This window comes from Balaenoptera musculus, chromosome 8 (genome assembly GCF_009873245.2).
Source record: "Balaenoptera musculus isolate JJ_BM4_2016_0621 chromosome 8, mBalMus1.pri.v3, whole genome shotgun sequence".
In the NCBI taxonomy this organism is placed as follows: domain Eukaryota; kingdom Metazoa; phylum Chordata; class Mammalia; order Artiodactyla; family Balaenopteridae; genus Balaenoptera; species Balaenoptera musculus.
The window spans coordinates 70,843,804-70,857,331 of record NC_045792.1 but is presented as its reverse complement, the minus strand read 5'-3'; the positions used below and the strand labels follow the sequence as shown (position 1 = coordinate 70,857,331).

General features: G+C 56.7%; 1 protein-coding gene across 1 annotated transcript in view; it reads right to left on the bottom strand.

Moving 5' to 3' along the window:
* Nucleotides 1-4,861: 4,861 nt before the first annotated feature.
* KCNC1 (potassium voltage-gated channel subfamily C member 1) overlaps nucleotides 4,862-13,528 on the bottom strand; it is a 45,242-nt gene continuing 36,575 nt past the window's right edge. The window contains exons 3-4 of the mRNA XM_036861537.1: nucleotides 8,257-8,445; nucleotides 4,862-6,266 (exon numbers count right to left, since the gene is read on the bottom strand). Of these exons, the coding sequence (XP_036717432.1) occupies nucleotides 6,202-6,266; nucleotides 8,257-8,445 (254 nt within the window). The 3' untranslated portion in view covers nucleotides 4,862-6,201. The remainder of the gene's footprint in view (nucleotides 6,267-8,256; nucleotides 8,446-13,528) is intronic.

The window sequence follows — 13,528 nt, the reverse complement described above, 5'->3', positions numbered from 1 at the left end:
CAAAGTGTCCCCAGAGAAATGCTTTGTCAGGTTGCGGTGTTGGCCTGCGAAGGATTCAGGAGGCACTCTGGGCGGGCTGACCAGACGGGAACGATGGGAGCCCAGTATCTGGGCTCAAGGAATGGACATCCTTTCTGCCCAGCATGTGAGAATGAGGGTTCAGTCCTCACCCAAGGACATGGGAAGCAGAGGAAGGCTCCAGCCTGTCCCTAGCTGGTGAGGACACAAAGCCCAGCTCTGTCCCCAGTGCTTGTTTTGCCCCAGCAGGCTTTGATTCAGCAAGACAAAGGTTCCTATAGGCCATGCTTAGGACAGCCACAAGCCTCTCCTGGGATTTCATTCTCAGCACCCAGAGCATGTAGTTTGCTGGTTCAAGGATATCGAGGTACCCTGATCAGGTGGCTGGTTACTTGGACAGGAAGGAGTTCTTGTCTTGGTGACTAGGACCAAGGGAGAAGGCTCTGGAGTGGGGGTGAGGGGTGGAGGAAGTATAGATGAGTAAGTGGAGGAAGAGACAAAACTTCTGGAAAGACCGGGCAGAGGAGACCCCTGGGACAAACAAAGGAATCTAGAACCAATGAAACTCCCAAGATCAATGTCTTCATCTGAGCCAGGAAGGGCTCTGGAACTAGTCTGTGTGACTGTAATTGCCAAGCTGTAGTTTCGGGTGAGGGACAGACACAGTGTGGGAAGGGGGGTCTGCAGGGAAAGACCCTGACCCCTGACATCTGCCCCCAGGCCCTGGCCTCTGCAGGAGGAGGGCCCTCACGTGAAATGGGGAGCAGGCCAGACCCCAGGCCTCAGGCTTCCCCAGGTGGCAGCTATGGCTCTGGGGGACATAGCAGCTTTCTCTCTGCTGTGACCGGCAACAGGCCTTTGGCCAGAGGGCCTCAGAAAGTGGCTTTCCCCGGAGGGCTGAGTGGCAGTGTCTCCAGCTCGCCAGCCCGGGTTGTGGTGCGTCCCACACCACCTCCCTCTGACTCAGGAGAGCGCTTGGATCTGGGAGCACTGGGCTCAAGGGCTTGAGGATGTTACGGAACCCCAGGACACCACAGCTGGAGGACCTGTAATGACCTTCTAGCCTCGTGGCCTTCAAACTGCGTTCTAGAACCCTAGCAGTCTCCTGAGACTGACAGCATTCTCCTGAGAACTCAGCGGCCACCTTGTGGGCTGTGGGTAAAGGAAGGCCAAGTAGACAGAGGTCTGGGTCCCCACCCTCCACCTTATTCACAGCAGCCTCATTTCAATCTACACTGTACATCAGGCTTCACGTAAGATTTCACTTGACAAAGGGGTCCTTGAGAAAGTTTTAAAACCACTGATCTTATCCAACGTTTTCATTGGTCATGTGGGAAAACAGAGGCCTAAAAAGGGGAAGGGACCATCTCAAGGCCATACACCTCACTCCTGGCCCAGGGTCCTGATTGAGAGGTGACCCATCCAGGGCCTCGAGCCAGACAAGGGGGGCAGACAAGGGGTGGCCCTGGGACCAGTGGGGGTTTGACTCAGGAGACTGGGGATTAGGGCCATCCTGAGCTCCCCAGGCCTGCACCTAGAGACCACCCATGGCCATTGGCTGACCTTGAACACCAGTACGTGGAGTCCTGCTCCCAGTATTGTACCCTAGAAACATCACTGCCCTGGCCAGCAAAGCCCTTTGTCCCCCCACCTCCCAGAACCAGTAGAGGCCAGCACAGCCTCTAAAGCACTTCCAGAATGGAAGGAAGGTCATCTCTGTGCACTCTGTGCTGGTCTTGCCAAGGTGACCAAGCCTTCAGAGATGGAGTAATTGGATGGCCCAGAGATGACCCAGACTGGAGCAAGTCCACCATTACTGGCCACCACCCACTGTCCTACAGACCGGGTGGTCTGCACTGGAAGACCACCCCACGTGGGTAAGTCCTCAGGCCCATACCTCCCAGGCAGGGTTTCCACTCCTGAGGAGCGCACACTCTCACTGCACAGCCGTGCAGAGTTCCCCCTACCTCTTTCAGCACTTGCTGGAAGAAACCCAAATCCCATGTCCTCTGCTGCTGAGCTCTAATGCCCCTCCCAAGGCTTCCCTGTGGGCACAAGAAAGTGTCTCGGGGCTCCTTCCCAGCCTGAAACAGGGTGAGGTGGTGCATCAGCCCTAAATCTCGGAGCCTTGCTCAGAACCTGAGCCAGACCCTTCTTAGAAGCATGCGGAACACAGCTAATCCATGCATGCAAGAGTGAATGGCTCTTGGCACTGGATGACACCATAGACTGTCCAGTCCCCTCCAGTTCCTCCATTTCTCCCTCCCTGACAGTGGCGGACGGGCTTCTCTGCATCAGTTCACTCGCCAGATTGATGAGTGCCTGAAAGCGCCAGCGGGGTGAGGGTCTGTTGACAGTGTCTCCCAGACTTTTTTCTGGACCCTTTGAACCCTACTGGTTATTCTCAGACTTGTAGATGTCCAAGCCCCTCATTTCTACTAGATCCTGATCTCTTCAAGAGCAAGGGACCAGGTCTCGGTCAATTCTGGAATCCCTTCATTAAGGACAGGTCCTGGGACAGAGAAAGTACCCAATAAGCATGTTAGGGTCACTATGAGTGAGGAGGCTAAACGAGTGGGTTCTGTGATCCCCTCACCCCCTCCCATCCTCTGCTTTCATCTCTTACAGATGTTTGATAACTATGCTGTGGATAGCACAACCATTTGACAGTGATTAGCTAATGAGAAAATGCCCACTCATTTCTAAGAATGATTTTTTTCCCTATAGACTAAGTTGATTGGCCTTCATATCCCTCACCCCGCCCCCGCTGCCACCCCATGAGAACGAGGGAAGGAAAAAGGAGAGGGGAGTGAGACCCCATCGTGTGCTCATAGGTCTTGGGCCCGCAGCCCCTGCAGTGATTGTCAAAGGGCGGCCACGTACCAGGTGTGAGCAGGATGTTTACGTCCTAACGTACCACACAGTCTCCCCTCGCAGGCGCCCCGGCTTCCCTTGACGCCCTACCACCTTCGGTCCCAGCGGGCCATCAGGCCAAAATTCGATGAGGCTGTACTTGAGAATGGTGAATCCAGGCCTGGGGCTCAGAGTAAAGCCCTCCACCACCATCCACCACTTCTGAGTGAAGTGACTTAGTGAGAAATCGAAATTGGGAGGTAGGGAGTGAGTCAGGAAATGGGATGGGGTTCCAGGTCCTAAGGGGCACATGTATAACTGCGGCAGGGTTCGAATTTCCCAGCGACCAGAGCACGGAGAGGTGACAGTTGGGAGAGGAGAGCCGGAGGGCCTTGCTAGCCAATTTAAGGAGCTCTGACTTCATTCTTAGGGCAACAGGTGTTTATGCAGAAAATTGAGGTGGTCAGATGTGTGCGTGGAAGGCTCAGAGCAGTGTGTCAGTGGGCCTTCTGTCATACCCATGGCCTGAGGGGCCCTGGGATTCAGGACCAGTGTTCCAATCAGTTCCATCTCCAGCCCCAGCAAGACCTCAATTAACTTGAGACAGCTTCACCTGAGCTCTGGAGTCAGACCACCTGGGTTAAAATCTTGGTTTCATCCTTCATTGGCTGTGTGGCTTTGAGCTGGTTACTTTACTTCTCTGTGCCTGTTCTCTTGCCTCTAACATGAACATGTTGAATTACTGTGGGTCATCATCAGACCACTTGTCTCAGATGCCCTGCACATGGCAGATGCTCAGTGTATGTTAATCCCTGTTCCCCGTTAGCTACTGTGTCCCTGAAAACCCCTATTCCAAACGGCCGTATGTTAAGTCCCACCTGAGTCCACCAGAGGCACTTCTTCCAGGGCGGACCCCAAGTAGAGGGAACTCTGCCCTCCCTGCAGCCACTGAGGCCACTTGGCTTCTACATCCTGATGCTTATGAATGGCTGTTATATACATGGTGTGGATCTGGCAGCTCTTCGGCTGCATAACCCCTGGGCAGAGGCCTTGCCATGCTCACTGCTGCACTGATCCCCACCCCACATTGGTGAGGAAAATGCTTAGAGGGGGTGAGAAACTATTGGGTGAGAATTCGACACCCACCTTCAGCCTCCCACCCACCCATATGATCGTTGTCTTGGCCATGCTGGGAGGCATCAGGGAACGGAAATCCAGGGGAAACTGACCCCCGCTTGTTTGTGGCCCTGGTCAGATCACTCCCCTCTGGGCCTCAGTTCCTCATCTGGAAAATGCTCAGAGGTGGAGTGCCATGACCATTAGGGACTTTCCCCCGGAGATTCTCTAATGGATAGGAAAAGAATTGGAACCCCAATCCCCCACTCTACCCCCAACCAAAGCCAAGTGAACAACCCAAGCAAATCAGCATCCCTAGGAGAGGGCTCCACCCCTTCCAAGATGCCTCAGGCTGAGGGAGGGGTATGTGATGAGGTGACCACCAGACTGGGCCCAGCAAGGGTTCAGCTGGATAGGGCACCCGGACCAGTCATACCCCGGCCTCTGGCTCCATCAGATTCAAGGATGGCCCTAGGAGGGAGGTGACCATGGTCTGCATGAAGGGCAGTGGTGGGGGCGGGAGCTGGGAGCTCCGACAAAACCAGATTCAAGGAGTCATGAATACGGCATGGATCCACGGAGAAGTTTCCGTATTGGTGAACCCCCTAGAGGATGGGCTCGTCTTAGGGCCTTTTTTTGACCGATTCCTTCTGAGGGCTGCCTCCCTCCCCCCACCCAACAGGATCTGCAGGTTGGGGGGCAGGGGGCAGTCCTGACTTTCCCCCAGTGAGAGGACAGCCAGCACCTTGGGTGGGTCCCTGAGATCAGAGGAGCCAGGGCTCAGGCTCACCCCAGCCCAGCCACAGAGGGCCTGACCAGGGGCCCAGAACTGAATCGCGACACTGCCAAAGGCAATAAAAACCCAAATCCATGCTTCATCTCCAATGTCAGCTGTTTATTATTGAGGGCCAGGGCCCAGGGAGGGGAGGGTGTTGAACTAAAGCAGCATTGCTCTCTTTCCAGGAAATGTTGCGAGCTGCAGTGAGAGCTTGAGATGTTGCATTTTTTTTTCAACTCAAGCATGTGTTTTTCAAAAATATCATCCTTCCCCACCCCTTACCCCACCACTAATTTTAGAATCAGACCAAAGCCAAGCTACTGTCCTCTGTTTCTGTTGGGAAAATACTATATTTATTCGAGATGCAGAAGTGTGTCTCTGCAAACCTCCGATTGCTTCAGGAAAACAAATCTGCTTTAGACTATACAGAAACCATGATACAAAATTTATTTCATGCTAGAATCGCTTTGCATAACATTGGGCATGCAGTTTTTTTACTCTGAAGTACTAAATTGCATACAATGCCGGGTTGTGCCTTAATAAAGGTGGAGGAGGACCAGCCCTCCCGCGGTCCTGATCTTTTTGGTGCTCTGAAGGAACACTTGGAAAATCCATAAGGTGATGATTATCTACTATGAACAATTTGTTATGAAAGTTGGTCGCACTGAATCTACACACCGCTAAGATGATCGAATCAACCTAGACTAGCCGCTGTCAGGGGTCTTGGGGAGACGTCCGCTGGGTCGCAAGCATGCCAAACAGAGGGAAGAAGGCGGCAGTGTGTTTCCACAATTCTATTTGGAGCAAAGTTCTCAGTTTCCGCGTGAGAGATGAACTATGAAGGTGAGGTCAATATGACCGATGACTGACCGAATGCCCTTTTGGGAACCTTTACTCTCCATCTCGATCTCGTGTACAAAAAGGGAAGCAATCCGTTCCCCATCCCCACCCCTCCCCCCACCCTGCTCCATTCCCCCCCAAAACGTACAGGTTTCTACCAAATGCCATTTACAGTTTGGCTCCAACAACATGTATAAAAGGAAAGCGCTTTGAAAGAAAATAGAGGACTCTTGCTTGTTTCTCTTCGTCGTTGTCGTGGTTTAGGGTAATCATACAGTTGCAGGGGATTGGTGGGTTTGGATTGCTGGGTTTTTCTGTTGAACTTCATGCAAGTCATGCTAAGGAACCCTTCCATCCCACCCCTTCCCCGAATAAAATAAAATTTTTAAAAAATGAAAAGAAGGAAAACAAATCCTCTACAGTCAGTTACCATTTGGCCGTAGAAAAGCTACGTCTGTCCTAGTACAAGGCCTGGGCCACTCGGACTCGTCCGGCAAACCTGCATGGCGTGAATTTACTCTGTCCGAGGGTGAGGAGGGGCTGCAGGTCCACCCAGATGCTTAATAGCCACCAGTGTCCTGGGCCAAGCCGCCTGGTCAAGTCACTCTCACAGCCTCTGTCGGCATATACTTAGCAATGACAGGGCTTTCTTTGCAAAGATCTGTATGTAAAGAATACAATTAACACTTGAGCTTCTCTTCTTGGCTTTCCCATCCCGCTTGGTACTTAGTTTTTACGGAAGGAGGAGGACAGACAGAACAGCCGCATGCAGAGGCAGGCAGGTTCTCCTCCAGCTGGTTGGTTCTCCCATGCAGTGAGCCAGCCTAGCACGCCTCTTTCTCTCCCTCCTGGGGCAACGGGTTAAGCTCCTAACTCTTCTCTACCCTGCACATGGCTTACAGCCTGGAATCATCCTGAGAAAAGCAAGTCCTCGGCGGCTGTCATGACTCCATGAGAGCGGGGCCGGGTGGATGCCGGCCCCAGGAAGGGGCGCTTCACCCTTGGTGCCTCTGTGGGACTGTGGAGTGGGTACCACCTGTGGACAGTGGTTGCCACTGGACTCCCTGGCCACTACAGGCTGCTTCTGTCCCACACAGCCTGGGCTTCTGGAAGCCCAGTAAAGAGACTCTCCTGTCTGCTCTTTCAGGCCACACAGATTGATCCAACATTCAAGATGAAGGAGACAGGCAGCCCACGAGACCTTACCAGGCAGAGCACAGCCACTGGGAATGGTCTACCTGCCTTCCCCTGCAACCCCCTGGGCTGCCCAGCTCCTGGCTTCCTAGAGCCTCCACTTGGGAAAAAGCCAGTTGTGAAGGGGAGCATCAGGCCTATCCATGGAAGGCCAAGGATGGGGCCCACCCCTGGGGCCAGCAGCCCCCCTGCCATGCAGCACCATGCGGGGGGTGGTATGCCACGCTGGGGTCCAAGGGACCTCCAGGCCGGGCAAGGAAGCAGGGACCAGCCTGGATCAGGTGAGCACACTAAGCACCAGTGACCAGAAGGACCACCCCCATCTCCCTGTGGGCTGCCTCTCCTCTTCTGGGTTTGCCCTTTATTTTGAGTTCTATGCTTTCTCCTTGCATATTGTTGAACCATTTCAAATACTGGAGCAGTTGTGAATGGCCACCGGCTACACCAACTGTTGCTCTAAAAAACCAACTATCTGGCCCAACCTGCTCACCTCGGTCAGCATGCACCCCGTGTGAGCCTGTGAGCTGCTTCCCAACATGCATGAGCCGCCCTGTGAGTCCGCTGTGCCGAGGATGGCTTCCTCTGCCTTCCAGGCCCTGGCCGATGCCTGGAGCCTGGAGCTAAGGTGCGCTGGGCCCCCACCCCAAGCCTCTCCGCAGCCCATGCTCAAGCTCTAGTGGAAGCCTTTTCCCCAGGGGGTCAGCCTAAGATAAGGGTCCTATCCAAGGAGACTTTGAGCAGAGACCGCCACGGGGCTCAGCCTTCACCAACCACAAGGGGGCGCTGACCACACCCAGGGCCATGGCTGACGGGCACTGGGGACAGAAGGGGTTGCATAGAGTCCTGCGTAACCACCTTCTCTTGGCAAGTTCTCTATCTGCCACTAGCAGTATTCTGACTGGCACATACCTTACCTCTGCAAGGACACTGGCCTCACCTCCAAGCCCTGAAGCTACCTTTCTCTTCATGCCTCCCCTCCCACTGGTCTGTGGATTCTCTTTAAAGGATGCCACTTCCAGAACATGGATCTTGGTTGGCTAAGCCCACAGGGTCCTGGTCAGACCAGGCCCACCCCGTCGCCCTCCTCAACCAAGGGACAGGGGAGATCACTTTGCCTTTGGGGTCTGACCTGCCATCTGCCAGAGCAGCCTGGGGGAGTCGAGGCTCCTCCCACATCCTCGGATACCCCTCTGCCTTGGGGGCTGTAGTCGTCCAGCCTGTCCCCAAGTCCCTTCCTACCCCTCAGCTCAATTCCAACCCACAGCTGCCTGGACCTCCGGTTCTCTCTTCCAGCCTGCCATCCCACTTGCAACACTGGGACTCAGACCTCCGGGGGCCGACCCTGGGGCTCCATCTGCTCCTTGCCCCCCTCAGTGTGCCTGCCTGCCCCTCAGCGCCCCTTGCCCGCCGCCCCGCCCACCCATCTGCAGGGGTGCCAGGCAGCCTCCTCTACATACCCTTTCTCACTCCTCCACCAGGTGGGCACGCGTACTCCCCGGTTGATAAGAGGAAGCAGGGTCCGTATCTCTCGCGGGTGCCCGAGCGCGTAAAGGGCAGGCCCTCATCGGGAGTGAGGGCCTGGTCTATGTGGGGGCAGTCTTCGTTCGCCAGCGCGGCCTTCGCCACCTCCCCATTCAGTTTGGAATCTTCAAACATATAAGCAGAAGCTATTGAGACACTGAAAACTGTTTAGTGGGGGGTGGGGGGGACAGGCCAGAAGTAGGGCATCAGCAAAGGGCAGCCCGTAACTGAGGATGGAAAAGCGAGCAGGCCATGGAGGGAGGCACAAGGCTGGGGGTCCCTGGCTCATTCAGGCAGCCCTTGGGCTGCCCACAGTGCTGGGGAGGAGGGTTCCTGGGTTTGCTCAAAGTTTGCAAAAAGATGAGTTGGTGATGGGCCCAGCAAGCGCAGTGCTGGGGACCGGGCCCCAGGTCCAAGGCGGGGCCAATGAGACAGGATGGTGTGGATGCAGTCATGGGTAGAGGGCCAGACACAGAGCTCAGGGAGAAGACAGACAGACATGCAGAAACACTGCTGTTCAGAGAGGCAGCCTTTTCTGACCCCTCCGCTGCCAGCCAGAGCCCTGCTGCCTCCCATCCACATCCAAGCTGGCTGCTCAGGCATCCCTGGCCCCATCCAGACCCCATCGATCGGCTCTACTCCAGGCCCCATTTGGATCCCCTCTGGTCACTCGCTTCACGCTGTCCCCCTCCACACCCTATCTGATCACTCAATCCCCCCATATGGACCCAATCTGGTTACTCTGTATGCTCCGTCCCCCATACGGACTAGGCCTGGCCACACAGTCTCCTGGTCCCCCATGCAGACCCAATATGACCACTCAATCTGCTCCATCCCCACACAGACTTAAGCTGGTCACTCAGTCCACTCTGATCGCCACACAGACCAAGCCAGTGTCTTCCACCCCGCTCTGCCCCAAGCAGTCCTCGTCAGCTTGCACAGGCGCAACAGGAATGTAGGCATGAGGCAGTGACAGCAGCCAGGATTTGGGAGGGGCTCCCATTCCTCTCTCTCCTCTCGGCAGCATCCCCCGCAAAGCAGAGCAAATGGATGTGTAAAGACAACAGTGGCTGATGGACTCGGGTGGGAAAGACGAGTCTTGGCCTCTGCGGTAGCCTGAGAAGGAACCTGGGAGGAAGTTTGGGGCACATTTGGTGAGGGTGAAGCGTGGCCAGAGCAGGGAGCTCTCCCTCTCCCAAGTCCAGGAGCAGCGCCGTGAGAGCCTCTGGAGCTGGCAGAGGTGTAGCTCCGTAAGCCTCTGTCCCCGCCCATCACTCTTGGGGACTGAGCCTGCCCCATGCTCTCTGCCCTCAAAGCAGACTCTTCCTGGCCAAGGTGGCGCCGACTCGGTCCCCAGGGTGGGCACTGTGGTTTCCTCAAATACCTCCTCTAGGGTGAGCGCCTCAAGGGAAGACAGACCCCACAGGGGCGTGACCACACAGGGAGGCCCTCTGAAAGACTAAAGAGGGGCAAAAAGCTGGAGACAGTCTCCACCCGATTTGACCCTCTTCCATGACCCTGTTCACATCATGTAACTACACGCAGAAGTGATCCTTCTCCGTGTGCACACACTCAGCGTGCCCGCGGGCGGGATCACGGCCCGTGTACATATCATGTCACTACAAAGAGGCAGGCAGTCAAAAGAGAAATGGACCAATCAGGTTTATTCGTAAAGCAAATCCAAAAAAAAAAAAAAAAAAATCCCATCATAATTTTGGAACTTAAAAAAAAAGTCTGTCGTACAAGATGGCAAAGCATTTCACGTACAGTGCGTTTCTTGACAAATCCCAGGGGCTTCACTCCCCAATTTACTCTGAACCAGAAAGGCCAGTTACCAAGGTAACTCTGATACCACGTGACTGGGGCTGGGGCCTCTCTGGGGTCTGGGGGCTGCCTAGCACTTAGGGTGTGTCTGAGGGCACACACGTGTGCGCACAGACAAGCCCGGTTCTGCCTCCCGGTCTGGCTGGTCCCGTCTTCCCTCCCAAGGGTCTCCGGGGAGAGGGCAGGGAGGTTTAAGGGAGGAGGTTGTAGATGAGGGGGCAGAAGTTGGGGCCCACAGTACCCTGCACACAGTTTCCTCAAGGGGAAAACAGCGAGTCCTACCAGGCAGCGTCTCCGTCTGGGAGGGGAGCCAGGACTTGCTGTCTCTCTGCTGGCCATCGTCTGTCAGTGGAGGTATCTACAGCCTGCAGGGCTTGCCCAGGGGTGGGTCAGAGGTAGGTGGTGGAGCCTGAGACCCCTCATCTGACTCTGCCCCCCAGCGCTGTGCCCCTGGAGCAGCCAGCTCCCACAGCATTCAGAGGACCCAAAGTTGAGGCTGGTCTCCTGCAGGGGTCCGGCCGGGGGGCAGCCATCAGGGACCCCTGGGTGGATGTGAACTGGACACCCTTCCCTCCCTGGAGCCTGCTTTTTCTCCCACCATGGCCTTTGAGAAGGGGCTGAGGCTGGGCGCTGCCGGGGCGGGGGGGGGGGGAGTGTTTATGTCCCTCTCTGTGAAGGAGCCAGCCTCCCTGGGCTGCTGGCTAATCTGCAGTTTGGTGTGCTCTCAGAAACTGGGAACATTCTCCCTTCCCAACTCCAGAGGGGGGGCTGGAAGAGAGACCAAGCAAGGGGGGGCCAGCTCTCCAAACCTGGGAAAGCCATGGAAAAAGCCAGAGGTGCCAGCCCACCCAAGACTCCCCACCCTCCTGCCCCCACCCCGTCCTTCAGATGAGATGGCCAGCAGGTCCCTCGGCTTCCAGCTACTCCCCAGGAGGCTGGGAGCCCTGCCTCCCCTGGCCCAGGGCCCCTCGGCCCCCACTAGACCCGAGGGCCTGTGATGATGAAATGGCAGCATGGGCAGCATCTCACGAAGATGGTTTCCAGGCTTTGAAATGGGCTGAGAGAGATGAGCGTCCGCGAGAGGGTCATTTTTTTTTAAACTTTGGAGCAAGGAGAACCCGATGTCCGGCCCTGAGCCAGCACGCTGGCTTCTGTGCCCTGGTCTCCAGGCACCGCCGAGGTACTTACTGTTCACACCAGCAGCGGGCGCGCCGGGGGCGCACGCAGGGCTGGGGCGGGGCGGGAGGGGTGGCTGGGAATTTCCTCGGGTTTAGCCCTGAGGGGCTGCCCAGCCTGGGGCTCAGGGGAAAAGTCCCAGGCTAACTGGGGACAGTCTGTGAGAGACATGAGCAGAGTACAATCACGAGAACCGGCACAAGTCATGCAACAAAACGAGGAGAGAGAGAGAGAGAAACATGATTAGTGGAGAGAGAGAAAGAGAGAGCATGTGAACAACACAGAAAAGAACACCCAGGCCTGGCCCTCAGAGCCCCTCATTTCTCCGCTCCTTCCCGCTTCGCCCGCCTGGGGGCCACACCGACCCCACTCAGGGCTCCCGCTGCCCACCCTGGCCCTGCATCTGAGCAGAAACTCGGTCAGCCGGCTTGGAGGGGCCCTGCCCACACCCTTCCTGGTCACTGTTGTCCCAATCCCCGCCACCTCCCCTGCCCTGGGGGCTACACCACTCCTGGCCCAGGAGGGGAGGGGTGGAGGGCTGGGGCCAGGGGCGCTTTGGACTCAGCAGCTCAGGGCAGAACCCAGAGGCTGCAGTGGTAGCTCCCAGGGGGCCCAGGCAGCGGCTTTTCGGGACCTCACTGCTGCCCTATGTGCTCATGGGCAGGAAGGGGGGTCTGGCCACCACCTATCCCCCGTGCCAGCCCCCTGCTCACCTATGGTGGGACCCTGCAGCCCCAGACGCAGCACCCCAGAGTACCAACCCACATCACAGGAGCAGGGATGGACGAGACACACGTGAATGCACATGGCAGGACAGAAGGAGCACTCTGAACTGCCCAGAGGAGGTGGTCTGGGCCCCCGACTGCAGATGGGGGAGGGACCCCCTTTCTGGGAGAGGAGCAGCTTCTCCTGGGCTGTCAGTCCCAGGCAGTCCCTGACCATAGGGGCGCCCTCCTGGCATCCCCCCGTGAGGCCCTACAACCCCTGCCAAGACGAATCCCCCGAACACTGACGCCATGCCAGCCATGGTACAGAGGAGACCAGATCATCCCTCACAGACACACAGACCTGAGATTTCAGGAGAGACCAAGAGGTGGAGGTGAGGGGAGGGTGCTGCTGACATGACTGGGATGGCTTGCCTGAGTCCCAGGGGTCTAGCCCTGGAGGTAGGGGGTGCCCTTAGAGCCCAGCACGCTGCACTTGGCCCCAACCCAGGTTCTAAAAGTGGAATTGGAGAAGCCCAGCCCTCGCTGAGGCCACTTGACTGCACTTGGGTGTGGAATGAGATTGGAAAGGCCCTGGGGGCTGCATCTCACCTCTCCCTTCCTGTAGGGTCCAGTCTCCACCCCCATTTGCCTTCCTCACCTCTGGCCTCCCCCACACTCACTCACCGACTCACCCAAACCCCACGCCCATCTAGGACCATAGCTGCAAGCAGGAAAGGAGGCAAATGGGAAGGGACTCAGGGGTGCCGGGATGAGGAGACACCCCCTAAGGACCACACACCCTCTTGGTGATAGATAACCGGGGTCTCACACACCAGCTTTCAGAGGGAGGAGTGTTCTGGTGAGGGGTCTGGGATCTCAAGACAGCACCCTCAGGAGCGTGAGAACTTGGAAAGGGGGCGGGGCAGGGTGTGGGGGATGGGAGGGAGAAAGGTAGGTGGAGTTGGGCATCTGGGCTCCAGAGGGCAAGCTCAGAAGGGCCCCAAGTACCTCCTCAGCCATAGAGACCGTGCAAGCCAGGACACTCTGGATCCCTGAGACCTGGGGCTGCAGCGAGGAGGTTCCCAGGAGCAGGGCTGCCATGGCTATGGGGCCCAGGGGCTCCAACAGAAGTGCACAGGCTTTACAGGCCTGCTGCAGCATGGCAAGAGGGCTTGTGTCCTGTGACTAGCTGGTGTACCTGCCAGCACACACACATCTGCACTCTGCGTGTGTGTGCACATGCATGCCTGTGTAGGCATGTGTGCATGTGTGTATGTACGTGTGTGCATGCAAGCACGCCCTCAGCACATGGAGAATACTGGCATTGTCTGGGAGTACTGAAGAATTTGTGCCTGACTGGAGTGAATGAGGGATCCTTGACAGGTGGGCCTGGGGCACCCATATTTGAGGCACCGATCCTGAAAGATTCAGCGTTGGGAGGATGTGACAGAGGGCCAAGGAGCGCCATGGTGTTGCCACTCAGGCTGAGCTCTTCCTGCTG